Here is a 27,280-nt window from a genome sequence, read left to right as displayed (position 1 = left end):
GTGCACTGCTTGATCATCTTTGAAGGCATTTATTAAAGAGGAGTGCTTACAAAAGTACAGCGATACATCAGAAATACTGCTTAAAAACAAATTCACTGAATGACACTGAATTAATGTGGCCAGATTAATGCACTAGCTAGAGTTCCAATTGAGAGACAATGTAAAGCAGAATTCCCTTGATGCTCTACCTCTGCCTGCAGGCTCTCCAGGCGTGACATGTGCTGGCTTGTGGAGACGCTCTTCTCCCGGAAGTCGTCACGCAGCGAATGGACCTGAGTTGACAGTTGTCTCTCCACCTCCGCAGCCTGCAGACAGACAGACAGACAGACAGAGAAGTAAGCTTGTATCACATTTTTTTTCCCTCATGCCCTGACCCCCCCCACGCACCCACCACTATAGCATCAATCCTGCGGGCCCCATCACAGCATAAGATGTGACACGAGAGGCACTATAGTTTTGTGTTTACTGTGGAGTGTTACTGTGGCACAGCAGAGTTGCCTCCACCCAACATCTTTCCCAGCCACCCCATCACTCCTGACAACGAACGGGTTCCTATTACCGAGCGAGCTCTGTCAAGGCCGCGCATAGCGAAGCGTTCTTTAACAAGCAGCCCGAAGCTGTTTCTGTGTGTGGGTGTGTGCCCAACATCAGGCCCCACGGCGAGGATGTTACAGCCCAGCAGATCGTTTGGCTGAGTCATCCAGGTCCCATATGACAAGGTCATTTCATATACATATGTATAGAACATAGATCTATATGTAGCAGAGTCACACTCTCTTTTCCTTTGTCTTCTCTTAGTCTCTCCATCGAGACACAAACGTAAAGGTGTTGCACTGACAAGCACTGTACTGTTCAGTGTTTGCTAAAACAAGATATTTACATTACATTTACATTTATTTATTTAGCAGCTGCTTTTGTCCAAAGCGACTTCCAATTAACTCTATGTAGTGTTATCAGCCCACACACCTTATTTACCAAGGTGACTTACACTGCTAGATGCATTTATTAACATATAAATCAATTAAGAAATGTAAAACAAATGTTCTAGAGCTACAATATGTCCCCCAGACATGTTTATACAGGGCTGCTTGTCACAGTTTTGAGACTTGGTCATTTTTTAAAAATTTCCTTCCTTCTGAATACGTATTTCATCGCACATGCCCATACATGTTCATCACTCACAGTCCTTTTCTGTCCGCTTGATGCTGGTTTCAATGAGTTCACTCTCAAGCTATGAAATGAAATATTGCAGATTTCAGGTTTATTCTCCATAGATGTCAGACGCACACCGGGCTTTCTGTTAAACTAGGGACGTTTAGGACAGTCTTTCTGATGGACCCGTAAACATACTCCAAGTGAGAACTGAGTCTCCATCTCAAACACCGTCAACTGATTGACATGATAGCAGCATATGACACTCTTAGACACCAAGGGATTCATTCATGTTGTAAGTGTTTCGCTCGCTTCCTCACTCTGTCCCTCCAGCAGTACCGTTCAATACACAGTCTTTACATTCTCAGAAATGCCAGCTGTTGCTCCACTGTTATGGCTCCTACCCTCTGGGAAAAACATCAGAGTTTCTCTGAGGTTCCAAAGAGCATGGAGGATAGCAGAGAGGGAGGGACACATCCGGTCGAGTGAAATGCCACACAAGCACCTCTCGCCTGCCGTCAGGCTCTATTGATCCAGCTCAGAGGGACTGAATCAATGTCCGAAACTTTTCAAGTGCCTGATATAACTATGGCATGAATGTCATATGAATGCATTTGGAGCATTTAATAAAATAAGACCGCAAACCATTTCCTTAAGCACTTTGAAGATATAAAATTACAAACGCATAAATTCACATCTTAATTAAACATTTGTAACTCTGATAATTAAATCTGAAGGAGAGTACATGTAGTGATCAATTAACAACAATCATTTTACGACTACCAGCACTTGTGACAATCCATCCCATAAATCGTGTTATATTATTGCCGAATCCCAATATTTCTTCATAACATTTAACACCATCTGTACAACACCATCAGACTAGTTACGCTGCGTTAAAGGCAACATATTTCTTATTGTTTGCGTCTCAGTGTTTGGGTGTCGAGCAGCAGATGTGTTTTGTTTACAAAATGTTTTGTTTGCGATTCCCTTCAACTTACTTGGCTAGCAAGTGTAAGAATGAATGTTCTCATGGTGTTTAAAAGTAAAAACAGAAAGCAATAAATTTAGAAATGAAAGTGAAAATTATAATACTGTCCTGTATTTATATAATTATTCTCCATAGGTATTATTTTAACATGAATAATGTGTGAAATTTGTGAAAAAAATGACAAAGCATTATTATATATCGTAAGATTTATTCACGTTAATTGTTTTTATATCCTTGTGGTTCACATGATACACTATAAGGAGCTCAAAAAAAGAGGACTTATGACGAGTTGGTTGAAACGGAAGCCTGTTATGAATCGAGGACAACTGTAAAGTTGTGACCAAAAGTACAGCACTGAACATTAGTGCTGATGGTGAACATGCAAAATTACATGACAACTTTTGCCTCTTAGGATCAATGATCACCAAAGAGGGATCTAGCAGTCAAGAGATGTGTCGAAGGCTACTGAAAGACCATTTGACTGAGCTGGAATGAAAGATCTGGAAAAGGATCTCAAATGTGCTGATGTGTCCAAAAAAAAAACAAAGAATAGAATTGCTTGATCAGTGGAATTTTTTGTAAAACAGCACAGGAAAATGCATGGATTCCTTTGAACTGTGGGGCTGGCGGAAACTTAGGGACACAATGGACAGTGAGGAAAAACAAACAAATAGATGCCGAAGAACTCCTAGCTTCCCCGCACCGTAAAAATCTTGAAAGCTACAGAAATGCCAACAAGGAAACTTCAAGACATCTCAGCTCTTGGGACGGAGACACCTGGAGAGCCCTTATTGGAGGCTTATGCTCCAGGAGGGGTGGAAGGCGTAAGTAAGTAAGATGTTGAAGAACTGAAACCAGAGCTCTCACTGGAAACACAAATGATGACATGGAGGTTGTCACACTTTGTACACGTCATGAGAAGACTGGATGGTGATGCTTGAAGAAGTTGTATTAAAAAAGAAAAAGAGGAGGAGCAGCAACCTGATGGATGGACTCAGACACAGTGACAGCGGACACACCCTTTTCAACACTAAGGACACAAGTGGAGGATAGAACTTTCTGGAGGGTCTCATGTGGTCAACAAGAGTAGACATCAACATAAATATACTTATAGTAAATATTCAACAATTACCAAGTGATAGGCTATTTCAGGAAATACTAATAGCATAGGGGTGTTTCTCATACTCCCACTGTGCGGCAGGTCTGGGGTTTGAGTCCTGCTTGGGGTGCCTTGCGACAGACTGGCGTCCCCCTCCAGCCTTGCACCTTGTGTTGTCGGGTTAGGCTCCGGTGTGTGTGTGTGTGTGTGTGTGTGTGTGTGTGTGTGTGTTTGTTATGCAGAGGGTGTTTCCATCTGAAGTGTTGTTATTTTTCAAATGCGGCTTTTACAAATGCTGACTTCCGAAATAGGAAAATCCTACACATGCCACATATCTTACGTTTACCATGAATCATCAACGTCAATGAGACTTTTAATGCATACAAGGTCATTTTTTGGCTTGTTGTGAGTTACTCACGAAAACACCAAGAGAACCTGCAGAAACTTTAAAGGGCACACTGATTATATTATGATGATATGAGAGGAAACGTACTTTAATGATCTCTGGAGGGACACTGAGTTGACAGCACAGCTCACTGGAGTGGAGGCAGGTCGAGCAGCTCATAGCAACAATAGTACAGACAGCAAAAACAAAACACATTAACTAAAAGTGCTGTGCAGACAGGAGTATCGAAACAGGGTGAATGTGGAAATAATGATGCACAACAGACTATAGGCATGTCAGAAAGTGTCACAGCAAGTTACATAACTGCAAGTTACACCTTCTATAATAATTCAGCTTCCAGTAGGAAAAGCAAAAAAACCTTACTTCAAGATGTAAAAACAGTGTCATGATTTGGAATTGAACAAGGCTACAGGTTTACTGCGGTCCATATCAGCTCTTGAGATTTGTTTGTGAAAATCCCGGCATGGAATGAGAATGAGTTGGACCATAGCACCTCGAGCTGTATTGAACCAGCAGCCCCACACATGGCACTGTGTGCACGATGCCGGACTGTAAGGACCATCATGGCGCTCTTTATATGGCAACGGGGCTGTTAGCACGAGGGCTCTCAGTTAAACAGCGATCAGTAGGTGTAACTGTGAAGCTATGGTTGCAGAGATGCAACCATAAAGTGCTGAAAACCAGGAGTTGAGGCAAGGAGAACCTGCTCTGATTTTTGGTTAGGGTCCACTTCTGAATCACAGCACCCTTCTGAGTTGGTTGGCTGGCACTATGCAGTAGCATCACTGCACATCCTGGGTCCATTTTACTCTTTGCAAGACACCCACAATGGCCCCACTTGCAGTTCTGTGGACAGTTGACCCACCATCTACACACAGCATGCTTTCCCAGAACTTCGTGAAAAAGCCCACAGTATTACACTATCATGCATTACACACACACACTTTCTGAACCACTTGTCCCATACAGGATCGCAGGGAACCAGAGCCTAACCTGGCAACTCAGGGCATAAGGCTGGAGGGGGAGGGGACACACCCAGGACAGGACACCAGTCCATCACAAGGCACCCCAAGCAGGACTCAAACCCCAGCCCCACCAGAGAGCAGGACCTGGTCCAACCCACTGCACCACCACACCCTCCTTCATGCATTACATTTACATTTATTTATTTAGCAGCTGCTTTTCACCAAAGCAACTGCCAGTGAACTCTATGCAGTGTTATCAGCCCACACACCTTATTCACCACAGTGACTTACACTGTTAGATACACTACTTACAATGGGTCACTCATCCATACATCAGTGGAACACACTCTCTCTCTCTGTCACTCACACACTATGGGTGAACATGCATGTCTTTGGAGTGTGGGAGGAAACCCACACAGACACAGGGAGAACATGCAAACTCCACACAGACTGAGCAGGGATTGAACCCATGTCCTCTTGCACCACCCAGGCGCTGTGAGACAGCAGTGTTACTTGCTGTGCCACCATGTCACCCGTTATGCACATTAGTGTATGCAAATCTATGGGGGTAGACTCTGCAGACTGGGGTTTTGTTCAAACTGATTGTTTTCAGAGAATCTGAGCTTCTTTCGAGTCTCAGTCATGAGGTGCAATAAATCTTAGAAAAAATTTTATTACTGTTCTGCAGAATTTCACCAGATATCATCCCTCACTGACAGACAAGCACTTCTCAAAGGATTCACAGCTACGCTGACGGTGTCAGTGTGTCCCATACGCGTGTCCTTCCATCTTTTAATAGAGCCTGAAACTTACTTCTTATCAGTACGTTCTCAAAACAAAAACCAGTCAAGGCCGTTAGCCTCCTGTCCTTGGTCTGTGGAAAATCTTTATTCTAGAACTCTCTACACCGTGCAGTTCACAGTATTAAGTAAAGGGAAAGAATATAAAACTTATGAGGATTAATATAACGAAGTCTAGGAAATAATGAAGTGAAAAAATAAATAAGAGAACGCACACTCCAACAGGTCCCGTTCCCAGAACAGGTGAAAAATTGTTTTCTTGATTTGCAGGTTTCACCTGACCAGAGATCAAACCCAGGACCACATCCCGTGTGACCTCCCATCAGGTGACAGCGATACTCCGAGGACCCGAGACCCCAGGTGAAGGAACTAATGAAATTCTCAGCTTGATGCCTCAATGATGAGCTCCCGCTGTTGTTCCCACTGAGCTACAATATTAACATCAATTGCTTTGGCGAAAATATACACTGGTATGAAATGTACAAAAATAACGACTCAAATCATAATCAAGACCTCAGCCAGCCCTTCCTGAGCACTTACTTTCCAGATAGAAGACATAATAAATCTAAGTTGATTTTTTTTTTTTTTAAGTTATTCCCTCTCTAAAAAAGGATCATTTCCCCTGACCGCTGCCAGCCTCTCGGAGCTGTACGCTCTTATTTATGACTTGAAAGGCGCTCTTAATTTTTCTTAGCGTGTCTCCGCTCTCCGCTTCGCAGTGCAGACGAGCTCTCCGAGGTAGTGATTGGTTCCTGCTGAATCATGCCATTTCCGAGCCTCTCGTTCCGCCTGCGAAGGTCCGCCGGGACCGATAGGGTTTCATTAGCATAACGGCGACTTCGCTCAGGAAGCTGTGAGTCAGATTAACAGTAATCACCATGGCAACCCTGGCATCCCGAACACTCCCTCCAATCTGTATGGATTACTGGAGCCACAAAGCTGTTTCGTCAAATAATAACAATTACACAAATTCAGTGCTTTTGAATAAATGCAATTTAAAGCAAAGCGTAATTTCAGTCTTTGATAACTCTGATTTCAGATGTAATCCAAAGCTCTACTATGGCAACAACTTTTAACCTCTGATATATTTTAAAAGGGAAAATAAATATAAAAATAATTTGTGCCTTTTCATAAAAAAACATTTCATGTGTTTTTTCAGAGCTCTATGATGAATAGGCAGTTGAAAGTTTGCTATTGTGATTCATGTGCTGATGCTCTTAGGCGGTATGAGTCACAGTGATGATGTTTGTACACACGTTCCTGGATCCTTTCAAGAAGCCAGATCTTTGGTGAAGGTCTTTGGTTTGTTTCCTTGCTAGCAGAGACACTGCCGAGTGCCTTCAGGGATTTGGACTCTGGTTACTTGCATGTGTCACATCCCAAGATGGACTGGGGCTCCCCACCATTCACCCTGTCACATTCTATAATATACAACAGGGTAATATTCCAGCAATGGGCAACTCATATAGTTGGTGGGCATACAGTATGTCCACATTGTAGATGATGCACTGTACAGAGGTTTCTTCAGCAAATTACATTTGTTCACCTCATTTGTAGTTAAACAGCGCTTTGTTTATGACCCAGTTTGTACCACCTGACCTGAACACATTCCTCACATGGTAGTGTGCTGAGGGATTGAGGCTGATGGCAAGTTTCATACTCAGCTTTCCTCATCTCCTCCATGGATGATCATTGCAATCACAAGCTAAAGACCCACCTCCTTTAGTGCCCAGGGTCTCCTTGGGTGTATGTATCCATATAGTATGTATGACCAGGAAGCCCAGGAGCCTTAGGGTCACAGTTCTCCTCTCATGTCAGCTAGACACCCCAACGTTCCTCTATTTTGCTGCATATTTACTTAATAGGTGCTTTTAACCGCTTTCACCACACAGCTTTGTCTTTTCTCCCGGTACAACAGAAGAGCTTTTCTTTGAAATTGCGCAGCCAATACCTTTCAGTGACCTGTTAATTTCCTCATCTCCCATACAGCCTTTGATCATCTAAACCAGAGCTCCCTGTACTAAGACCCATGCGCTGGATTGGCCCCACTAACACCTTGTGATCCGCCTCCGACACACCAGCATCGTCATTCTTAAATGTCTGGATAGCCTTTAGTGTTATTTTCTTTATCAGCACCTGACCACCAAAAGAAGTGTTACAGTGGCCTTATTCGGGAACGCTGCTCTCCTGAAGCCGTGTGCCTTCAGGGCTGCAAATTAGTGGGGCCACCTTCTGGTCTGGAGGTTCCTATTCAAGCTGTGCTACAATGGAGCACACACCCTGCAGAGTGTTCCTAAATGAACAAGCACACTGAGTATCCTATATTACAGTATCACAGACACAGAAGAGAAACGCCCCGAACAGGGACGAACGTGAGAACGAGTCCCTCTCCAGCATCACGGACGTTCGCAGCTCTAAAGGCTTTACTCCTCCAAGGAGAGAGGAACATTTCCGCTTGAGTGCCTATTTAGATAACCAGACCTGTACTGGGCCTTATCACTGGAGCCTTAGTCTGCTGACGCAATCTGCATTTCTGCATGTGTGCCCGGATGCACTCCTCAGAAAGGTCAACACCCCCAGCTGGCTGCGGTATTATTATCTGACCTCAGCACCAGGCCCGTGTTGCTGGCGAACGGTCCAGTTACTACACTCTTGACCATGTGGGTAGTGAAATGAGAGCACGCCCACCCGCTGCGCCCTGCCTGGTATCTGGGTGTCTTTATTACAGAGCGACAAGTCCGCTCAGCAGGGTCGACACAGCGGGCTTGCCGTCAAACAAACTCGATGCAGAAGGCGACCTTCCTCCTGAATCCCCAGCAGGAGGAAAAGCACAAACAGCTGGATATCATTTTTAGATGAGTGCTGACAGGCTGATTTCTTGACTCCTTCGTGAACTTTTTACATTAATCTGTGTTATTACAAACAAGGCCTAATGTTTTATTGAGTGCAGTGTAGTGCTATAGAGGCATTTGCTGAGGAGGTCTGGATGGAGACTAGCAGCACTGCAGGGTTTCCTCTTAAATATGGGGCACATGGGAGGGCAAGAGAGATGGAGCCGAGGCAACGCTCGGAAGGTGAGGAAGTGACTGTGGGTCAAAGCATCAGAGAGAGAGAGAAAATGACACAGGGATCACAGGGACATCCGCATTAATGTAATTGCATTAATCTGAGGTCTGGAGCTCAAACACGTTGCGGGAGCTATGCAGGGAGCAGAACGTGGTCTGTCCATGTCACAACACAGCGCTCGGTAAAGCATTTCGTCAGGCCAAGGAGCAGTCATTGTGGACATTATTTTACCATCACTCTCCACCAGTGACTTGAAGCACCCAAAAAGGCTCCCTTATTCATATAGACCACGGCACTTGGGACTAGTTATGTCACTTTGTGAAGGTTTTTTCACAAAGTAATAAACATAATCTTGAGAGCTCCAAATATAATTGCTGTAATTCTTCATTCAGGGTTTCATACACTGAAGCCTGTTGTACTTGTATTTTTCCTAGATGAAGCCAAGAAAACCCTTTAATATAGTTTAAAAACCCATATGTGATCAGTGTCCTGCAAGGCCAAGTGGTTTGCTGCTTCCGTGCCAATTTCCGTTGGCCCTAAAACACATTCCGCTATTTGAATTAGTGCAGCATGCAACGTGATTGAACACCATCCGTGGAAAACAGCCATACCCTCCCCACTCGCGCACTCTGTGGACTATAATAATCTGCCTTGGTCAGCTAAGGTATTCTTGACACACCTGTGACTGGCATCTCCACAATGATCTTGCCTCTGACCACAATGGCCCCATATCCCTTTAGAGACTCTACTTTCTTCCACAAAGGCTCCACCCCTCTCCCCAATGGCCACACCTCTCCAAAGTGACACCGCCTCCACAATAGCCCCACCTCTTTCCACAACGGCCCCACCTTTGTGTTTGCTTCTCAACATCCTTCAATCACTGCAGATCTCTATCAGGCCCCCAGTTCAAAATGCTTCAGTGTTTTCCAGGAACCAAAAAAACAGCCTCTGTCCAGACTGTGTGGGGCAGGTGCTGGGATGCTATGGGGCTTGTGTAGGGCCAGTACTTTGCCAGTGTTTGGCTGGGGTCATGCCAGGACAGGATGTGATGTAAGAGGCTGAAACAGCTGCTCAAGGCATCTTCTCCAAGAGCTTCTCTCGCTCTCTGGCCATCCAGTCTAAATCAGATAAAGCAAAACTACTGAAAACCAGCTTCTTTAGTGAGAAAACACTTTGTGTCAGCAAGAGTCTCTTCCTGCTTGTTTTGAGGAAGCTCTGCAACTGCCTCTTTCTTCTCTACTCAGTTTGCTCCTTTTACATGTAAATGAGAGTGCACTCATACGACCATCTGGAGCATTGATGCAAGTGATAGCTGCACGTGGCTAATAAACAATTTTTTTTTTTTTGCTTACAGGGCTTTTTCCTGAGTTCAAGGTAAGAATCAAGTAAGAGTGCAAGTCTGAATAGTCTGTGACACAGTCTGGCTCCTTGTGCGCGCGTGTGTGTGTGTGTGTGTGTGTGTGTGTGTGTGTGTGTGTGTGTGTGTGTGTGTGTGTGTACGGCCTGCTCTCTGTTGAAGCTGTGTAGTACAGGAAAGAAACACGTTCCTATGGTTACACATGGAATTTGTTATGTCACATGGGTTGTTATGGCAACAACTGCAAAGCAGGATTGTGTCTGGCAACTACTCCCCGTTCTCTCCCTGCATATTTTTACGGTCGTATGCACGCTGGCGCAAGGCAGCAGACCGTCCTCCATGGTTTCATCTCATCTGTCTCTTCCCAATGGCCCCAGAAGGATGGAGGCTTGTACAAATTACTCTGTCATCACTGTCATTCCAATGTGTGAATCACTGCATACAAAAAACACTTTCTAAATCCAGACTCGGGTGCTAGGTACCTATAAGATGTGGCTAAATATGTGTTTTGTGTGAAAACCATCAGTAGGATGTAAAACAGGGAATAAATTGCCTATTGCCTCATTTGCATAATTAGACCAAATATAATTCTGGGTCATAATGGCGTAAGATAATAAATGTTGTCTACGTCTATTGATGCTTCATACACAGAAAAATATTCAGGATGTGTTAGACTAAATGGTAGAATTTCAAAGATATGCTGCTTTGGTTTTAATTTTAAATGTGGAAATTTCATAAGACCGGAGATGTATGGATGTTTGGTGTCTGGAGCTCAGCGCAGATCACTTACACCTCTGAGTGAGGCGGCAGGTCCTGCTGCGTCTCATTCAGCTCATGTCATCGGACCTGGGTGGGAAGGAGTCTGGCGGACACTGTTGCAGCCTCGAGCCTGTCGCTTGGCAGACGGCCCGTGGAGATGTGTGGGAAATGGCGTACGTACAGTATTACAAGCGGAGAGGAATGGAGGACACGGAGCGTAACCACGGGAACTGGGGTTGGTGACCCGCTTTCATGCCAGCGATTCACTCTCCAGCACATTGACTTCACTGCCTCTACGTTATGCAACTAATATACAAAAGTAGGTTGACAGAACTCGGTTAAACTTCCACAAGGCTACTTGATAAAGGAGACATTTTCAATAAGGGCTGCATTATTACTGTTAAGTGTAATTCAGCAGCCGAGCCACAAGGAGTGCTATGCACTAACATGGAGCAGCAGAACCTAAGGAGTTATGTCGCTTATTTTATCATTTAATGCTAAAAAAAGACGAAACGGTGTAGAATTAGGATCAAAAATAATCGCAAGAAAACAATTTTCCATTTGTTTAATGGCATACATTTCCGATCAACACAAAGCATTCATGTTTAAACCAGCATCAGAGAAAGAGCTGAACCTTTAAAGCTCAACCAGCTTTAAAGAGAAAGAGATGTTTCCCTCCTTTTGAGACTCTGAAGTTCAGTGAGGAGATCGGATCACCTGGAAGTTCAAGGAGTCTCAGTTTACCTTTCGAAAGTGCTGCATTGGTATTTACTGGTGCAGGAGAAGGTCTGAAGAAGCTGTCCCTGCTCTATTTACTCTTGTAGGGGGTGACACAGGTGTTTTTTAAGACCAGTTGATTTCTGGAATCTTGGGTTAAAATTAGGGTTAGCAAAACAGACCCCTGAATGATCTCCCAGTTTTGGTCACCTGCTGTCCATTCAGAATGATTGCAGGTTAAAAAAAGAAAATGGTTTAATCGCTGCACCTCCTGGTGTCCATAATCCACAAGATCCCTTGGAGCAGCTTCCGACCAAGCGGCACAAGCAAAGTTTGGCCTATTCAGCTCTGCGGTGCCTTGCTGTGCTTCAGGTGCTAAGACCATCCATTCCGTGAAGACCTTCCCAGGCAACACCACTGCAGTTAACCAGCGCTCTAATGAACCAGTTTACACCGAGCTGTGTTAGCTATTCTCGACTCCCCCAAGATACGTCCTTTACAGTGAATAACCTCTCTCTTTGTGGACAATGAGCGTGGAACAGCAAGTGCTGGACGGCAGTGCCCTCACGACGACGGAGATGCGCACCCGTATCCGCAACTCCCAGCAGCCTTTTCCATTCCCCGGGAAATACGTCACAAAAAGTTTTTCTAACTTGTCCAAGAATCCCTGGAGGTGCTTACGATGGGGAGATGAAACCCTGTTATGAATTCTGGAAGTAAGCGAAGGCACTTCCGGTAGCATGGGGTTGGAAGTTTCATTTGATTACCTTTTCAAATGTCAGGACACGTCTCTTGCCAGCGGTCGTCGCTCCTGGGGCCTTGCAGTAATGCCATTATGGTGGCCCCCTTCGGACCCTCACTCACCCTCCCGCACCGGCTGTGATCACATTAGCTCCACCAGGCACCTGGCCTGGTCCTCGCAGTCAGGTGCACGTAATAATGTAACTCTTCACAAAACCCTTCAACCCACATAAAATTTATATGACCCCCCCTTTCAGTTTTAGCGCCACGGTTTCCCGATCCGGCGAAAGCGTAGACTGAAATACCGGAGGTGGATGGAATATTGGAAACGCTGCATGAATAAGGACGTGAACTTTTAAGTAGCTAAATCAGGATTTGCAAGGCGGCAACACTGGTGAGTCATAAGAAGTTAAATAGCAATTACTAATATGTGTCAGCTATAAAAGGAGGTCTGGAGGTTTGACAATCCAGCATATGTGAGTTTCTACAGCAACGCGAGGCTGCCGTCTGCAAGAAGCCAAACAGTCTTCCCCAAACTGCAGGCGCCGCACTCAAAAATTGTATTAGAAAAGAGAAGTACGGTTGCGAGTCAAGGCTCGAGAGAGAGCCTTGACAGAATGGCTGCTCTTGTTGCTACGTTCCATCTAGCTGATGTCAGCTCTCGTTGAGCACTCCGATAGAGTGCTTCCAGAATGTTCCGCCCTCCGCTTGTGTCCTCAGGGTTGAAAGGGATCACTGCGATTGGGTCCGTCCGTACGGCTGCTGGTTGTCCTGTTCCTTTGCTTTCTTTCAGCTGTTCCAAGCGTCACCATCTCGTCGAGAGTGGGACACTTGCCGAACAAAATATCAGCCTTGAAATGCATTGCAGAATTTAATCAACACCACGGTAACCTAGTTTCTGTGGGCTATGAGCGTCACAGAGCTGTTTCGATGGGCCTTGTTTCAGAAATTGCTTGTATCTGAGGCTAGCGCACAAAAGTGCACAACCTGGAGAATTAAGCTCAAGACCTGGACCCTTGAGTGATGGAAAATAGCTGTACAGTCTGTTTTTCCCAAACCGATGTGGATTTATGTTTGAAAAAACAAAGGATGTTTTCAACCCACATGGTCTGTTGGCATCTGTTGAACATGGTGGTAGATCTGATACGATACGAGCAGCCATCGCATGGGAGTCCCTGGATCCAATGGCTGCTTTTCATGGTCATATCAGAGCCAAGGAATACAGCAATATTTTAGCCAGGTGACCAGGAGCACCTTATGGTGCACACTCTGTTTCCTCAGTGTTAACCACATTTCCGAGAAAACCATCCCGAAACACACAGTTAATGGATTCAAGAGTTGTTTCTCACACACCACAGTAAAGTCAACTGCCTTTCTGGGTAGAATCTCATTGATTCCCCTATGAACTGGAGGCTTTTCTTCCAGAAGAATTTTCTTTAAGATTTTTTTGTTCTCCTGTACCAGCCTTAGGAGCTTCAATTCCCCCATTAGGTTGCCCCTCAGAATGTTTATGTTTCTATCATGGTTGTTGTTACCAGTGGTACCTGTTGTGTATCTCTCTCATTTCTTGTACTAAAACAAGCTATTAGAAAGCCACCTATACAAGAAGTGCCTTCAACCGGACAGCAGGTGGCGTAGTGGTTAGAGCCCCTGCCTCCGAGGTTGAAGGTTTGAATCCTACATCTGGCTGTAGCACCCTTGAAGAAAGTGCTTACCCTAAATTAATACAGTAGAGGTTACCTGGCAGTATAAATGGTAAATCATTTTAAACTGCTTTGGATAAAAGTGTCAGCTAGTTTAATAAATGTAACTGAATAGGATGCATTTTTTTTGGGCTGTTCTGAAGGCAACTGGAGGTCCTACTCCTCAAGTTACTTGATGTCTCTCAGATGTCTTAACCTGGATCCCCATCTGCAGCTCAGTCTTTCTAAAACTGAAATCCTCCATCCCTCTGCTGGTTTGTCCATCTGTCAAGAGCTCTCCATCACAGTGATCACCTCACTCGTCTCACCCACTTTGTCTGACAGAAGCCTGGGAGTAACAACTGAATCAAATCGCTGATTCTCCCAGCACAATGAAACCAGTGGCTTGACCTTGGAGACACATCTTCTACAAGATCCGTAGAATCTACCTGTACCTGTACCCAGCTCTTGGTCCAAGCTAAGGTGACATCTGACTTGGATTACTGCAATGCCCTCCGGTGTGGTCTTTGAGCCTCTGCAACCAAGCATCTACAGTTGATACTGGATCAGGTGGCCCCAACTGCCAAAGCGTTCCCATATGTCTCCTCCCCTCACATCTCTTCACTTATTGCCTGTATCAAGTGCAAGACTCTGGTTACAGCCAAAGTATCAATAACTTGGTACCAAATTGATATCCGAAGAGCCTCTACACCCCGGCAAGAGTACTGCGCCAATCCTTCTGTGGCTGCTTGGTGATCTCACTCTCAAGTGGTCGAAAATCAGAAGCCCAACAGTTCTCAGTTTTGGCCATGATGTGATGAAGCACCTCCCTCTTCCCTCAGAACTGCGTAATCCCTCCAGCATTCAAGGTTCTCAAACAAACCTCCTTCAGACCCATTTCTCTCCTGACCTCCTGACAGCTACATAAATAAGTCCTGCACCGTGTGCTGTGATTATCTATGTATTTGATATTTGAATATCACTTCTATAGGAACTACTGGAGGGATGTGATCCAGCAACATAGTGGTATCAGACACACAAGCCATAGTCTCTCTTATTTTTTGACATTTATGTAGAGAAAGATTTCTGCTGAAGAGATGTATCCCCCCGTGGCCCAGGGTTATAGGTATGGTTCCGCTGTAGCCACATCTTCCCACTTCACTGACTGTAGCTCACATACACTGTTGCTGTTCCCCGTGTGTCTGTGAGTTGACAAGCGGTGATTTACAATCTTGTTATTATTATTTCTGTTATTACTTTAATCTTCAAGGCATTTTTTAAACATTTACTTACTATGGAGAGCGGAACAATGTCTTAAAGGTGTAATGATGCTGTTCAAAGCCCTTTCTGTGGTGGCCCAAGACAACCCTGGCTGTTTTGACACTGACTGGATGGAGCTCACAGCTTTGGTCTGGATCAAACTGTCGACAAGTTGCGGTGTCCTCGGCAGAGGTGTGCTGATGTCAGCAAGAGCTGACGAGAACTAGACAGCAGTGAACAACAGTTTATTCTATAATACGATGCTGCTTGAAAGTATATGAACCCTTGTGCCCCTTAGTTTTACCACAGAATGGTTATTTTGGGGGGAGCCATGTGGTGGTGTAGTGGGTTTGGCTGGGGCCTGCTCTGTGGTGGGTCTGGGGTTCGAGTCCTGTTTGGGGTGCCATGTGGTGGACTGGCGTCCCGTCCGGGGTATGTCCCCTTGCGTCTTGTGTTGCCGGGTTAGGCTCCAGTTTGCCGCGACCCCACTTTGGACAAGTGGTTTGGGACTGTGTGATTGTGGTTATTTTAGAGAAGCAGTCTTTCTCATGTGGCATAATAGGTGTGTGATGACCAATTTCATATGTTGATGTGGAGGAAATGGTGTGTGTAGCACAACCACACAAGTAGTGCAAGTTCAAGCCCAAATTGCACTGGTTGAAACAAGTAGGTTAGTAGGATCAGGGGTGTAAATCATAGTCACGATCATTTTTTTAACATTTAGATTTTACAAGTTTCTTTTTTCAATATTTTATACAGGAATAATGACCATCCCTCTAGGGTTCACATACTTTCAAGCAGCACTGTTATATACAGTGTATATATATATATATATATATATATATATATATATATATATATATATATTTACTGTATTTACTGTATTTGCACACAATGGATGTGTTGCTCGTTTTTGCTCTGAATGTCATTAATCTGTTGAGGAAACACCACCAGTCAAACTTCCTCTGGATTCCACCCTCCTGTTCCTCTTCCCTCTACATCAAAGAGGTAAACAATAAACAATTCAGGCTGAGAAATGCCATCGTCCTTCCAATATTTTAATAGCTCCTCCTCGGTCAGATTATAATCTTTGTTAAATCCGACAGGCCACTGTCCACGCAGCCCCTTCCTATTGGGTGTCCAGCAGATCTCCTCCTCATTCCTTAATCCAACCCCCCTGCTTTTGACCACCATGCCTAACATCTGCCCCAACAAATCCAGACTTTATGGGGGGCTCAATAAGGAGCCAATAAAGCCCCCTGCTATCAGAAATTATAATTCAATATGAGTTGGCAGAAAAGAGCAATGGGGGAAAAAATATCTATTTCAGTCCCAATAAGGCCAGCATGGTTCCAGAATAAATGAAAGAGAAAGTGTAAGACAGCAACTGCCCGCCACTACTGCAGCAGTGCATTGTGGGTCTCCAGATTAACTCGTTCAGTGAGAGTTCAAACCCGGCACTCCGCTCCACCGAAAGACCATGCCACCAGACCCTTGTTGAAATATCTGACCCAATAAGCAGGTTCATTATTCATAACATATGCACTTGAAAACATTTCATTTGTTCCCCTTACTAGGCTCTATACATTTTTAACGTGGCTTATTTATTCAAATTGCGTTTGTTTTTTTTTCTAAATGAGATTCAAGGAACTTCCCATTGCATTAAAACAGAACATATGGCAGGTCTGTGCAGTTAATGGAACCATAGATCAGCCAAGGAGGTTCGAATCCCGTTTCCAGCCGTACGACCCTCGAGCAAGGTACTTAGCCTGAATTAACACGGTAAGAACTACCCAGCTATACAAATGCGTAAATCATTATAAGACATTTAATATAATTTCCCAGGTTTATGAGTGGATTTGAAGTGAAGTGTCAAATAAATGCACAACTCCTGTTTCTTGGCAACATGTTCTAATGCTCTTCCTTTTTACCCGCCTTAATTTTTTCCCCAAAATTTATTGCATAAAAGGGTAACAGATCTTTGCTTTGTCTTCCCTCGTTTTGCAGACGGTGCTGTATTTATCACCTGAAGCAGGAAAACCCTTCTTTCCTCCATCCCTAGACACTGCAACACGCCTGAGGGTTTACCCTCCTTCACCGTGTGCGAGTTCAGCTTGGGTTGAACTTTTATGTCCTTCTAGGGATCGCACTGGAAGATTCGCTTTGCGTTTAGTCACCGATGCAGCGTTAATGGCAACTCGCTCTGAACTATATGTTCAACGCACACGAGGAGTGCAGGGACCCAGGTTCTCCTCCACCCCGTGCTGCTGTAACCGCCTGCGGCTGGAGCGACGCGTGCTAAAAAAGAGCCCCGTCTGCGGCACTGCGGGGTCCCCGATCGCTCGAGCTGCAGCTGGGATCCGTTCCCGTGCTCGTCTACGGCACACTCGCCTCCTGGGCACGCAGGCTCCTCGTGGGGGCCAGGAGGACCTGCGCGTTAGCCGGGCTGATTGACAGCTCGTCGGCTCATTACCTGCGGCTGCTGTCGCCATGTGACCTCTAAGCGTCTGTCTGAAGTTCGGAGTGATTCCGGGGTGGGGGAAGGTTGTTAATTAGGCGTAACAGGCTTATCGGGGCTGGATGTTCCTGTCGATTGTGCCAAACACACGCTGTCAGACGCCAGTGGGCATGCAGTAGGCTGGTGGAGGAGCCTACCTTCCTAGCAGCCCCTGGGGGGCGTGCGCGCACACACACACACACACACACACACACACACACACACACGTTTCCCTGTGAACACACAGAGGAAGGCCAAATAGTTTGTATGGTAAAACTGTGAGGTCATATAATCCTTCAATAATGGTAATGACACGTCTATCTTTTATCCGCTTTAGCAGCATCTGTTCCCTTACTGTGTCCTTTGTATTTCTGGGCCACCCTGTCGCACAATTTCTTCTCCACCCTCAGCCACCACAAACACCATAGCTGTGATATTACCTTCACTTTATAGCTCTTTAAATTTGCATTATGGATTTATCAGGGGCTTTTCTCCAAAGCGATGTACAACTCAGGGTAAAGAAAAGTGAATCCCACAACAGAGAGACAGTCTGGATATAAATATCTTGTTTTATGCCAGCATTTTTTCTAGCACATATGTTCGAGTGGCTGCTTATAGCGAGGTGACATACGATTACAAAAATGCATCGCTAAAAGTAACATTTGGTGGGCTAACTTGGGAAAGGGACAGGAGCTCAGGAAGGACATGAAGGCATGGAGGGATTCAGCAGTTCTGAGGGACAGGGGGTGTTAATTTCCCCACGTGGTGGCCAACACCGAGAACCAAAGGACTTTCGATTTTGGGCCTTTCATGAGTGGAGCCACCAAGCAGCAAAAACTGGAGGAGCATTCTGGAGGCATTCTGCAAGAGGACTTATTTCCAGCCCCTCCTGAATAAACCCTCTTCTAATTTGACTAATTTCCCCAATTACTACACATCTGACCTTCACCTCTCTTTCCAAAAATCGACGTTTTTTTATTCCAAATTATCCTTCCTTTTTGAAAACGAGACTTGATTCCAGGCTGGTTTTTTCATACCGAGACACCCCTGTTCCCACTAACCAGCGCGCCTCCATCTCTTCTGTCCTAATTCCCCACGACTTCTCCTCCTTTTTAATAAAAAACTATAAGAATTGCATTGGGAAGAAGCAAGATACAGTTATTGTCAAACAAAAGAGCAAGAAAGAGCCACCACGAGGAGCTCGATGTGCAAGACGCATTGCTTCTACGCAGCTGTCTCGGGAGACTGTGGTCACCAACCACATCTACATCAACGTTGGCGGTTCACGTCTTAGAAGGAGCCCTCGCTCTTGCAGTCCTTCGCAAAGTCCTTATTGAAAGCTGCTACAGTAAAACTACAGCAGATATTTTAGAGAATATGCTAAACAGCGGTGCAGTGGGTTGGACCGGGTCCTGCTCTCCAGTGGGTCTGGGGTTCGAGTCCCGCTTGGGGTGCCTTGCGGCGGACTGGCGTCCCGTCCTGGGTGTGTCCCCTCCGGCCTTACGCCCTGTGTTACCGGGTTAGGCTCCGGTTCCCCGCGACCCCGTATGGGACAAGCGGTTCAGAAAATGTGTGTGTGTGTGTGTGCGCTAAACAGCTGAGTAATACTAATAATAATCAATGGCATAAAGACACCGTGCATCACCACCCATAAGCTCTCCTCAAGAATTCTTGCTATGGTGATTCAGCCTCCTCCTGGTTGTACGAGATCCTCAGTCTCCAGGGTGGCTTCTCATCTTTCCATGAACTTGGCTGTCATTTTTGACAACCAGCCTACCTTCTTGCACTAAATAGCAGTAGCAAATAGGGCTTGTGGGTCCATCTTCTGGACCATCTCTAGAGTCCGTCTGCTCCTCATGAGCAGCTCAAAGTCCAGACTATAAGAAGCTCTCAGTTTCTAGCAGAAATCAGTCCTCACCAAGTAGAAGAAAGGAGACCCCATCCCACTTTTACCGAATATGGATGTTTTGTTGTTGTTCACATGCCATCCAGTTCATCCCCACTCTCCATCAGCTGATTGCCTCTTGTTTCTGTTGAGTTAGTGTAGTGTATCTAGCCTTATACGTCACCTTGGTCAAAGGTGTCAGGTAAATCTAAGTTATTATTATTCATTTAGAAAGATGCTTTTCTCCAGAGCAACTTGCAATATTAAGATACTTGCAGTTATTTACTCATTTGTAGAGCTGAGTAATTTTGCTGGAGCAATGTAGGGTAAGCACTTTTCTCAAGGGTACTACAACTGAAGGTGGGATTTAGGTGGGAACCTGCGGCCTTTGGGTCCAAAGAGAACAGCTCTAACCACTATGCTGTCAGCTTCAAGATGATAATAATAGTAATAATAATAATAATAATAATAATGCTAGTCTGCCTCTGCTGTTGTAATTTCTTTGCAGACACACGGTAGCCCAGCGAAAACACACCGCACTCATGCCGTCGACGTGACGGTTCTGCAGATACTCTGATTGCTGTCATTTGGACTGGCTCTGTTTTGCCACGACGGCCCCACGCTTCTCCCCAGGATCCACGAAATGAGGAAAAACTAAAAATTTCTAATCGCAGGCAAATTAAGTTGATGAAGCTTCGCGAGGACGTAAATAATACAACGCGGGGTTGACGGTCGGCAGTGTGCAAACAACTGGTGCGTGAGGTGTGTGCCGGGTAATCAGCCAATTGATGAAGCTGTCAAAGTGTGGAAGCTCCAGTTTGGCTGTAATTATGCTGATGTGCCTGAGCGTAGTACGCTGTGTGTGTGCTTGTGTGCATGTGTGTGCGTGTCTGTGTGTCCGAGCGCTCGTGCGAGTTCCTATGCATATATTTTTATGCGTGTGACTCTTTGTGGAACGATCCCGTCGTTGCGCCTCTCGCCTCGGCACGGATGACTCAGATCTTTCATGCTGCGCTCGGCACGGATTGGTCTGATGCCGCCGCTGTAGACTGACACGCGCACCGCATGCCACATGTGCTCCAATGCGGCGCGGCACACGCCCCTTCCTGGCTCTTAACCCGGTTCCATCACCGTCCTTGTGTTCTATTACCAGGGTAAAGCATCATCAGCTGCCCTGAGACTCCAGGAGCGGGTAGATAGGAGCACAGAAGCCACCTGCACAACCCCCCACCTTTGGTTGCCCCCCCGTCTCTTTCTCTCTCCCTCCCTTTCCCTCTCTCTTCAGACGGAGCGTTTATTAGAGCTGCAAACAAAAGCAACAGGCTGCCGTGGCACTCAGCTCTGGCCCCGGGATACAGAAGATGGACAGGCAGGGACGTGGGCCTGAAATGAGCATGACCACCTCGGAATGAACACAACCGCCTTAAAGTGATCGCAACCGTGTCACGCCGAGCGCATCCGCCTCGCTTGAGCTCCGCCGCACCGCGCCGCACTTCCACCTCATCATTCCCCCCAGACGGGTCCGCTCTCCTCCGCCAGGCGCACTTTAACGCTTCTTTTGAAACGCGACGCAGCGCAGCGCAGAGAGCCCGCGTGCCACGACAAGTGAACGTCCCAAAACGCAGACCGGCGCTTTAGCTCATCATCACCGTAGGGGCCGAAACAGATCATCCGAACCGCAGGCCGTGAGTTGATAAAGCGCTCCGGGCCGGAGCGGTACTGACCCGGCTGAGCTGCTCCAGGAGCCGGTGGTTCTGCTCGGAGAGCTCGGACACGGCGCGGCTCTTCTCCCTGTCGACCTCGCGCAGCTGGGCCCGCTGCTTTTCCAGCTCCCCCTGCAGCTGCCGTACGTCCGTCTCCAGCTCGGCCACTCGGCCCTCCCACTCGCCCTCCCGGCTCTCCAGCCGCCGCCGCAGCTCATGCTTCTCCTGCTCCAGGTGCTGGTGGAAGGGAAAGAAAGACAGGCCAGCAGGGGGCGCACCGCTTAACGACGATGACTTCAAACCAGACGCCTCTCTTTGCTTTGATCACTGCGCAGACCTGACTGGAACGCAGAGGGTCTTTAAGGGTTGCTCAGGTTAATAACTCGGTTGATACCTTAGTCAATAAAGTACAGAAACGGTGAAGTTCAAAGCTTTGATGTGGTTGTTCATCCTCTACAGCAAAAAAAACAACTTAATTGGGTCACTGGAAGAGGATCTTTCAGGCCCAAACTCAGCTAGATGTGAGCAGGAAACAATTGGTAAACAAAGATGAAGAAAGAGGCGAGAAATACGTAGGAAGCGGGAAGGAGGAAGACAGGAAACGGGCAACAAGAATCAGCGACACGGGTTGGAAACCGTGAAAACACAGAGGAAGCTGGAGGGGAAAGGCAGGAAACGTGTAGGAAAAAGACAAGAAGCCGATAAGAAACAGGTTGGAAATTAAGAAAATGGGCAGGAAAAAGGTAGGAAACAGTTTGAAAACAAGTTACAAACACATTGGAAGTAGGTAGGAAAGAGGACAAAGGCAAGTAGGAAACAGACTGGGATCAAGTAAGTTAAAGTTATAAAATGTAGGAAAAAGACAAGAAACAGGAAACGATGAAAATAGACATGGAAATGATAGGAAACTTACAAATAAAGGGAAAAAAAAAGCAGGAAACGGTCTGGAAACGACTTGGAAACATATAAAAAACCAGTGGGAAAATAACAAAGCATCGAAAGAAAAGAGTTCGGAAACAGGTAGGACACATGAAGGAAGCTGATATAGGGAAGAGACGGGAAACGAACAGGAAAGAGGATGGAACCGGGCAGGAAGCAGGCAGGAAACATGTAGGAAGTGGGTAGAAAACAGGTAAAAACAAGTAGAAGAGATTTAGGTAACAATTTGGGAACCTGTTAGAAACATGTTGGAAGCAGGTAGTGAAAAAGTTCAAAAAGGCAGCAACCAAACAGGAAACAAACATGTAGGAAACGAGTATAAAATATTCAGGAAATGGGCAGGAAGTCTGAGTTTGACTTGAGCTCAGTTGTACCACATGACCACCACCTTCATAAGCTTCTTGCTCAGGGCAGCGCTGAATATGAGGCGTGAGGAGAGGTGGTGAAGGGTGATCGTGTGGAAGAGATCTCCACCCTAGGCATCAATGAGGAGCTCTGCTGACTGTGTCATGAGTCACCATGTCCTCCCCTGTGGATGTGTGTGTGTGTGTGAGGGAGACAGAGAGAAGGTGCAGCCTGGAGTAAAAATTCACTTTTTATTCTACATGAACTGACCTCTAAATGACCTTTAAGGCTACACCGTGTTGAGGTGATACGTTCCTCCTAGGAATCAACGTGGCCAGTGCATGCTGGGGGGGGGGGGGGGGGGGGGGTCGAGGAAGGCGGGCAGATGTTACAGGACTGATCTTTGTTCTCAGCAAGAGACGAAGCCCATTTGGATTCACGAATGCATCAAAGGGTGTGTGTTCTCCTTATTGACCCCCTCCTGCATCATCGAGTCCCCAGCTTAATCAGGGAAAAATCAAGGGACAATTGTGGGACAATCTGGTTGGAATTGAGACATCGATATCTAGCCCAACTTATCGAGATTACATTTACCATAGCATATGGCTGCTGAGTTTACGATTTGTACACCTTCAGTCTAGAAGGTCTGGACGACCTGGCCCGTGTCAATAAAGGACTAAGGGGGACAACATGTCGCAGCTCTTCACTGGTCGTTCCTTACGTTCAGGCGAATGCCACTTATTTCTCACCGTGTTTGTCTCTATAATAAGGGCACAAGTTTGTTGTCTTTTTCCATCGGCGCGTTTTTTAGTTTTGTGTCTGTGTGGGGGGGTGACTCGCGCTGTCGAACCCTGCGCCGGAAGGCCGCAGAGGGATAAACAAGAGAGCGCCCGCTTCCCGTGTTACGATGTTTAAGTACACACCTGAAATGAACACGCGGCCCTGGTTAGGGATGTGGGGATGTTCGAATGTTGGTGACACATTGCACTGACATGCTGGTTGCTGGTGGGGAGCTGCGGTTGGGGTTCGGGTTCGGGTCGTGGATGTGATGGTGGTGCTGGGGGGGGCTTCGGGGCTGGGATGAGGATGGGCTGGTTGGTGACGATGGTGACCGTGTTGGTCGGAGCTGTCAGTCAGGGTATCGAAGACGGTCGCGGCGCCCGTGGAGATGACGGTCGACGGGGGCTGCCGGCGGTGCTGCCGGCGGTGCTGCTGCTGCCGGCGCCGCTGCATCTGGTGGCGGTGGCGGTAGTGGTGGTGGCGGTGGACGCTCGGACAGATCTCCTACCTCGAGCTTCTCGTTGAGCTCTTTGTTCATCCTCTCGTACTGCCGGCTCAGCTCCTGGTTCCTCTCGAGCAGCGCCTTCCCGAGGCGGGCCGCCATCACCAAGTCCTTCTCCTTCTGCCGGAAGAGCGACAGCAGGTCCGCTTCCTGTCCGCCCCCGGGGGGCTCCGAGGCCGCCGACTCGGCCAGCAGGGCCAGCTCCTCCTCGAGCGCCGCGCCGAGGCCGCCGGGGAGCCGCCGGAACGCGCCGGGGTCCGGGCACGGCTCGGCTGCGCGCTCCTGCGGCCGCTCCATGCGGTCGCTGTCCAGCTCCGGCGGTGCTGAAACCGCGGGCGCGTGCGCGGCGGCCGGCGCGGGAGCCGGCGCGTGCAGGTCCAGGCAGAAGGCGGACATAGGCGGTGTGGCGCGCGGCGGGCGGCGCTCGGGACGGTCTGCGTCACGCTGCTCGCTCCTGTCACGGCTTCCGCGCGACCCGGTCCTGTCTGCGCCGGTCGTGTTTCCACGCACAATTTCCCATAATAATGATTAATAACGGTGACGGAGACAATACCTTCACGCAGGGCTGTCCGCGCGCCCGCCCCCCCCAGGCCCCTCGGCCCCTCGGCCCCTCGGTCCCCCGACGAGAGCGGGCTCGCGCCGACCTCCTCCTCGGTCCTGTGCACAGACGTACAGATCCGATCCCAGTGCGGCGGGTTGTGGGTCCGATTTCAGCGCCGCTTTAAAAAGGAAAAAAAATACAACCCCTCACGGTCACGAGCCTAGCGGGGCCGCGCGCGCGCGCTCGACGTCTGCCCGGTGGACTCTCTGGACGCGTTCGGTCTCTCCGTCATCCTGGCTTGCCGCCTCACCTCGCGGAGCCGGTGTCGGACCCGTGGCCTGGAAGCGAGGCGCTCGAAAACTGAATGCGCGAGCCCGGCAGCCCCTCCTGCGCGCGTCCCCCACCTCCTCGCCTTCCCCCCGCCGTGCGCGCGCCCGCTGACGTGTGCCGCGTAACCCGTGACGGGCGGGAGGCTATTGGCCGGCCGCGGTAACGCCACAGCCTGGAAGGGGCACGCGGAACGTGATGTCCCCGCGCTCTTCTTGCTCGTTTGTTTCATTAATAGTATCGATTATATTTTAAAACGCAGCGCAGCCTTGTGTGAAAGCGGCGCGTGTCACCTGCTGATTCGTGTTCCGCTTTGACAGATCTGCGCTCACACCCATCAGTGCTGCTGCTCAGGGAAGACCGACACTGACGTCACAAAGGTGTATCTGCGTGGGAGGAATCACCAGTGGTCGTGAACTTAGACCCCGCGGGGCTCAGACGCAATACCCCCCTCCCCCCCACCGGCAGCCCCACTGTGAAAACGTGGGAAGCTCTGGAAACGTTCTCTATACTGCCTTTACATTTATTCAGTTAGCAGATGCTTTAATCCAAAATGATGCTCACCCCAGAGCAAAAAAGTGCATCGACAACAGATGAAGAGCTTTGGACACGGACAGTGGGTTACGGACACACAGTTTGTGCATCTGACACCACTATGTTGCTCATTCACATCCCTCCAGTAGCTTCTACTGAACTGACATTTAAATAGCAAATACATTGATGATCGTAGCCGATGGTGTTGGACTCCTTTATGAAGCTTTCAGAAGATCAGGAGAGAAGTGGCTCTCGAAGAGATGGGTTTGAGACCCTTGAATGTGGGAGGCATTCAGCAGCTCTGAGGAACAGAGAAGCTCATTTTGTCACATTGGGAATAAAACCAAGAATCAGTACACACACATCATCTGAACCGTTTGTCCCATACAGGGTCGTGGGGAACCGGAGCCTAACCTGGCAACTCAGAGCGTAAGGCTGGAGGAGGAAGGGACACACCCAGGACGGGACGCCAGTCCGTCGCAAGGCACCCCAAGCGGGACTCAAACCCCAGACCCACCGGAGAGCAGGACTGGGTCCAACCTGCTGCGCCACCGCACCCCCCGCCAAGAATCAATAGTCTTTTCATTTTAGACCCTTTGTGAGTGGGACCACCAAGCAGCCTGAGGTGGAGGAGAGCAGCACTCTTGGGGTGTAGGTAATAACTAGTGGTGGACGGGGCTGTAACCAGGGTCTTGAACTTCATACAAATAGCTACAGGAAGATGGAGAAGAGTAACACTGATCCCTGTGGAACATCAGACAATGAGCCACATCAATGTACCCTGGTAATATCTACTCAGTAGGTAAGAATTGTGGTGTTTCTGGGATGAGTACTATGAATATGAGTACTCTGAATATAAGTATTGCGACTATTAGTTTACTGAATATGAGTACTGTAAAAGAAGTATGTGCATGATGGCACAGTGGGTAGTGCTGCCGCCTCACTATGAAAGCATGAGTAGAGAGTACATTGAGGGTGTGGTGCTGTCAAGATGTGAGTAAAGTAAAAGTGTGGTACTATGGAGATGTGAGTACAGTAAAAGCGTGGTGCTACGAAGATATGAGTACAGTAAAAGCATGGTCCTATGAAGGTGTGGTACAGTGAATGTGGGAGTGTTGGCTCCGACGACCTTGTCTTTTCTACAGACCCCAACCAACACTGAGTGACTTCCCACAATTCTGAGATCCAGGCCTTACTGCGGTACCGCGGTGTGGGGCTCTTGCTCTCAGGTCGCAGTGGATCTCAGGAACAGAGAACAACAGGCACGTGCCGGATTATGGGCCCGGAATAATCCGTGCCGCTCAGAATAGACGTGTGCCAACAGGGTGCAGTGCACCAATCACAGAGAGCTCAGACAGCAGGGCACAGCAGGGTATAGCGGGGTACAACAAGGTACAGCAGGGTACAGCAAGATCCCTGCAGTACAGGGGCTTAAAGGATCTTATTTCAATAATAGATAGTGACCCCTCCCCCCAGGGTTTGAAATCATACTTAAAAAACACACTAATATCTGGCAATATGTGTCATCTATCTGTCTGTCTACTTGTTTATTATTTATGTCTTCATTTGTATCATTTGCCGTCTGTATTTGGGCTCCTATTTCATAACTGTTTTTTCAGTCTACACATTTCATCTGTGGACCCACTTTGACCGCCCCTGTAGTTTGTGCATTGGTATGTGAACTGCACTGCTCTGTGTGTGTGTGTGTGTGTTTGTTCCTTTATGAACCTGCTGGTGGAAATTGACGATCACGAACAAAGGCCCCTCGGACGGACTTTCCATCGAGGACACAAAAGAAATGGGTCACGTCCCGGCTTTTGCAGTCGGCACTCTGCCGACCCACGTGCTCGCGTGGATTTTCTGAAAAGCGCGCGGAGCTCGGTTGGGGGTGGGGGGTCGGGGGGTCATCTCAGACAAAGCGTGGGCTGTGGGGGGGGGGGTGCAGCTTTAGGGGCTTAAAAGGGCTACTGAATTCCACGTCCCGTCGTACTGCGGGTCAACATTCATATTTTTGTTTGCCACATACGAGTTTTTACAACGTGTGGAACCGGCAGGGCGGCACTTTTCCCGTGCTGACGAAAACAGCGACAAAGTATCCACATGCATGAATAAACACACTAAATCGGAGACGGAGAATGGCAGGAAACAAGGCGGAGAAATGTTCACCCCCTTGATCAGCCCCCCCTTGTGCGCACACTGTCCGTCCGTAAGAGCAGAAGGACACACACTGAT

The 27,280-nt window shown here is 47.6% G+C and overlaps 1 protein-coding gene across 3 annotated transcripts in view; it reads right to left on the bottom strand.

Annotated features, from left to right (window-relative positions):
- The window catches only part of bicdl1 (BICD family like cargo adaptor 1), a 36,824-nt gene extending 12,230 nt beyond the window's left edge, over positions 1-24,594 (bottom strand). For all 3 annotated transcript variants that reach the window (XR_003798290.1, XM_029259513.1, XM_029259514.1), the window contains exons 1-3: positions 23,653-24,594; positions 21,102-21,317; positions 189-305 (exon numbers count right to left, since the gene is read on the bottom strand). Coding sequence is in view for 2 of the 3 variants with exons in the window: in XM_029259513.1 (XP_029115346.1) it covers positions 189-305; positions 21,102-21,317; positions 23,653-24,042 (723 nt within the window). In the remaining variant the exon portion in view is untranslated. The remainder of the gene's footprint in view (positions 1-188; positions 306-21,101; positions 21,318-23,652) is intronic.
- Between the last annotated feature and the right edge of the window lie 2,686 nt (positions 24,595-27,280).

The sequence above is a fragment of the Scleropages formosus genome, chromosome 17, assembly GCF_900964775.1.
Source record: "Scleropages formosus chromosome 17, fSclFor1.1, whole genome shotgun sequence".
Lineage (NCBI taxonomy): Eukaryota > Metazoa > Chordata > Actinopteri > Osteoglossiformes > Osteoglossidae > Scleropages > Scleropages formosus.
This window is presented reverse-complemented; position numbering and strand designations above follow the sequence as displayed.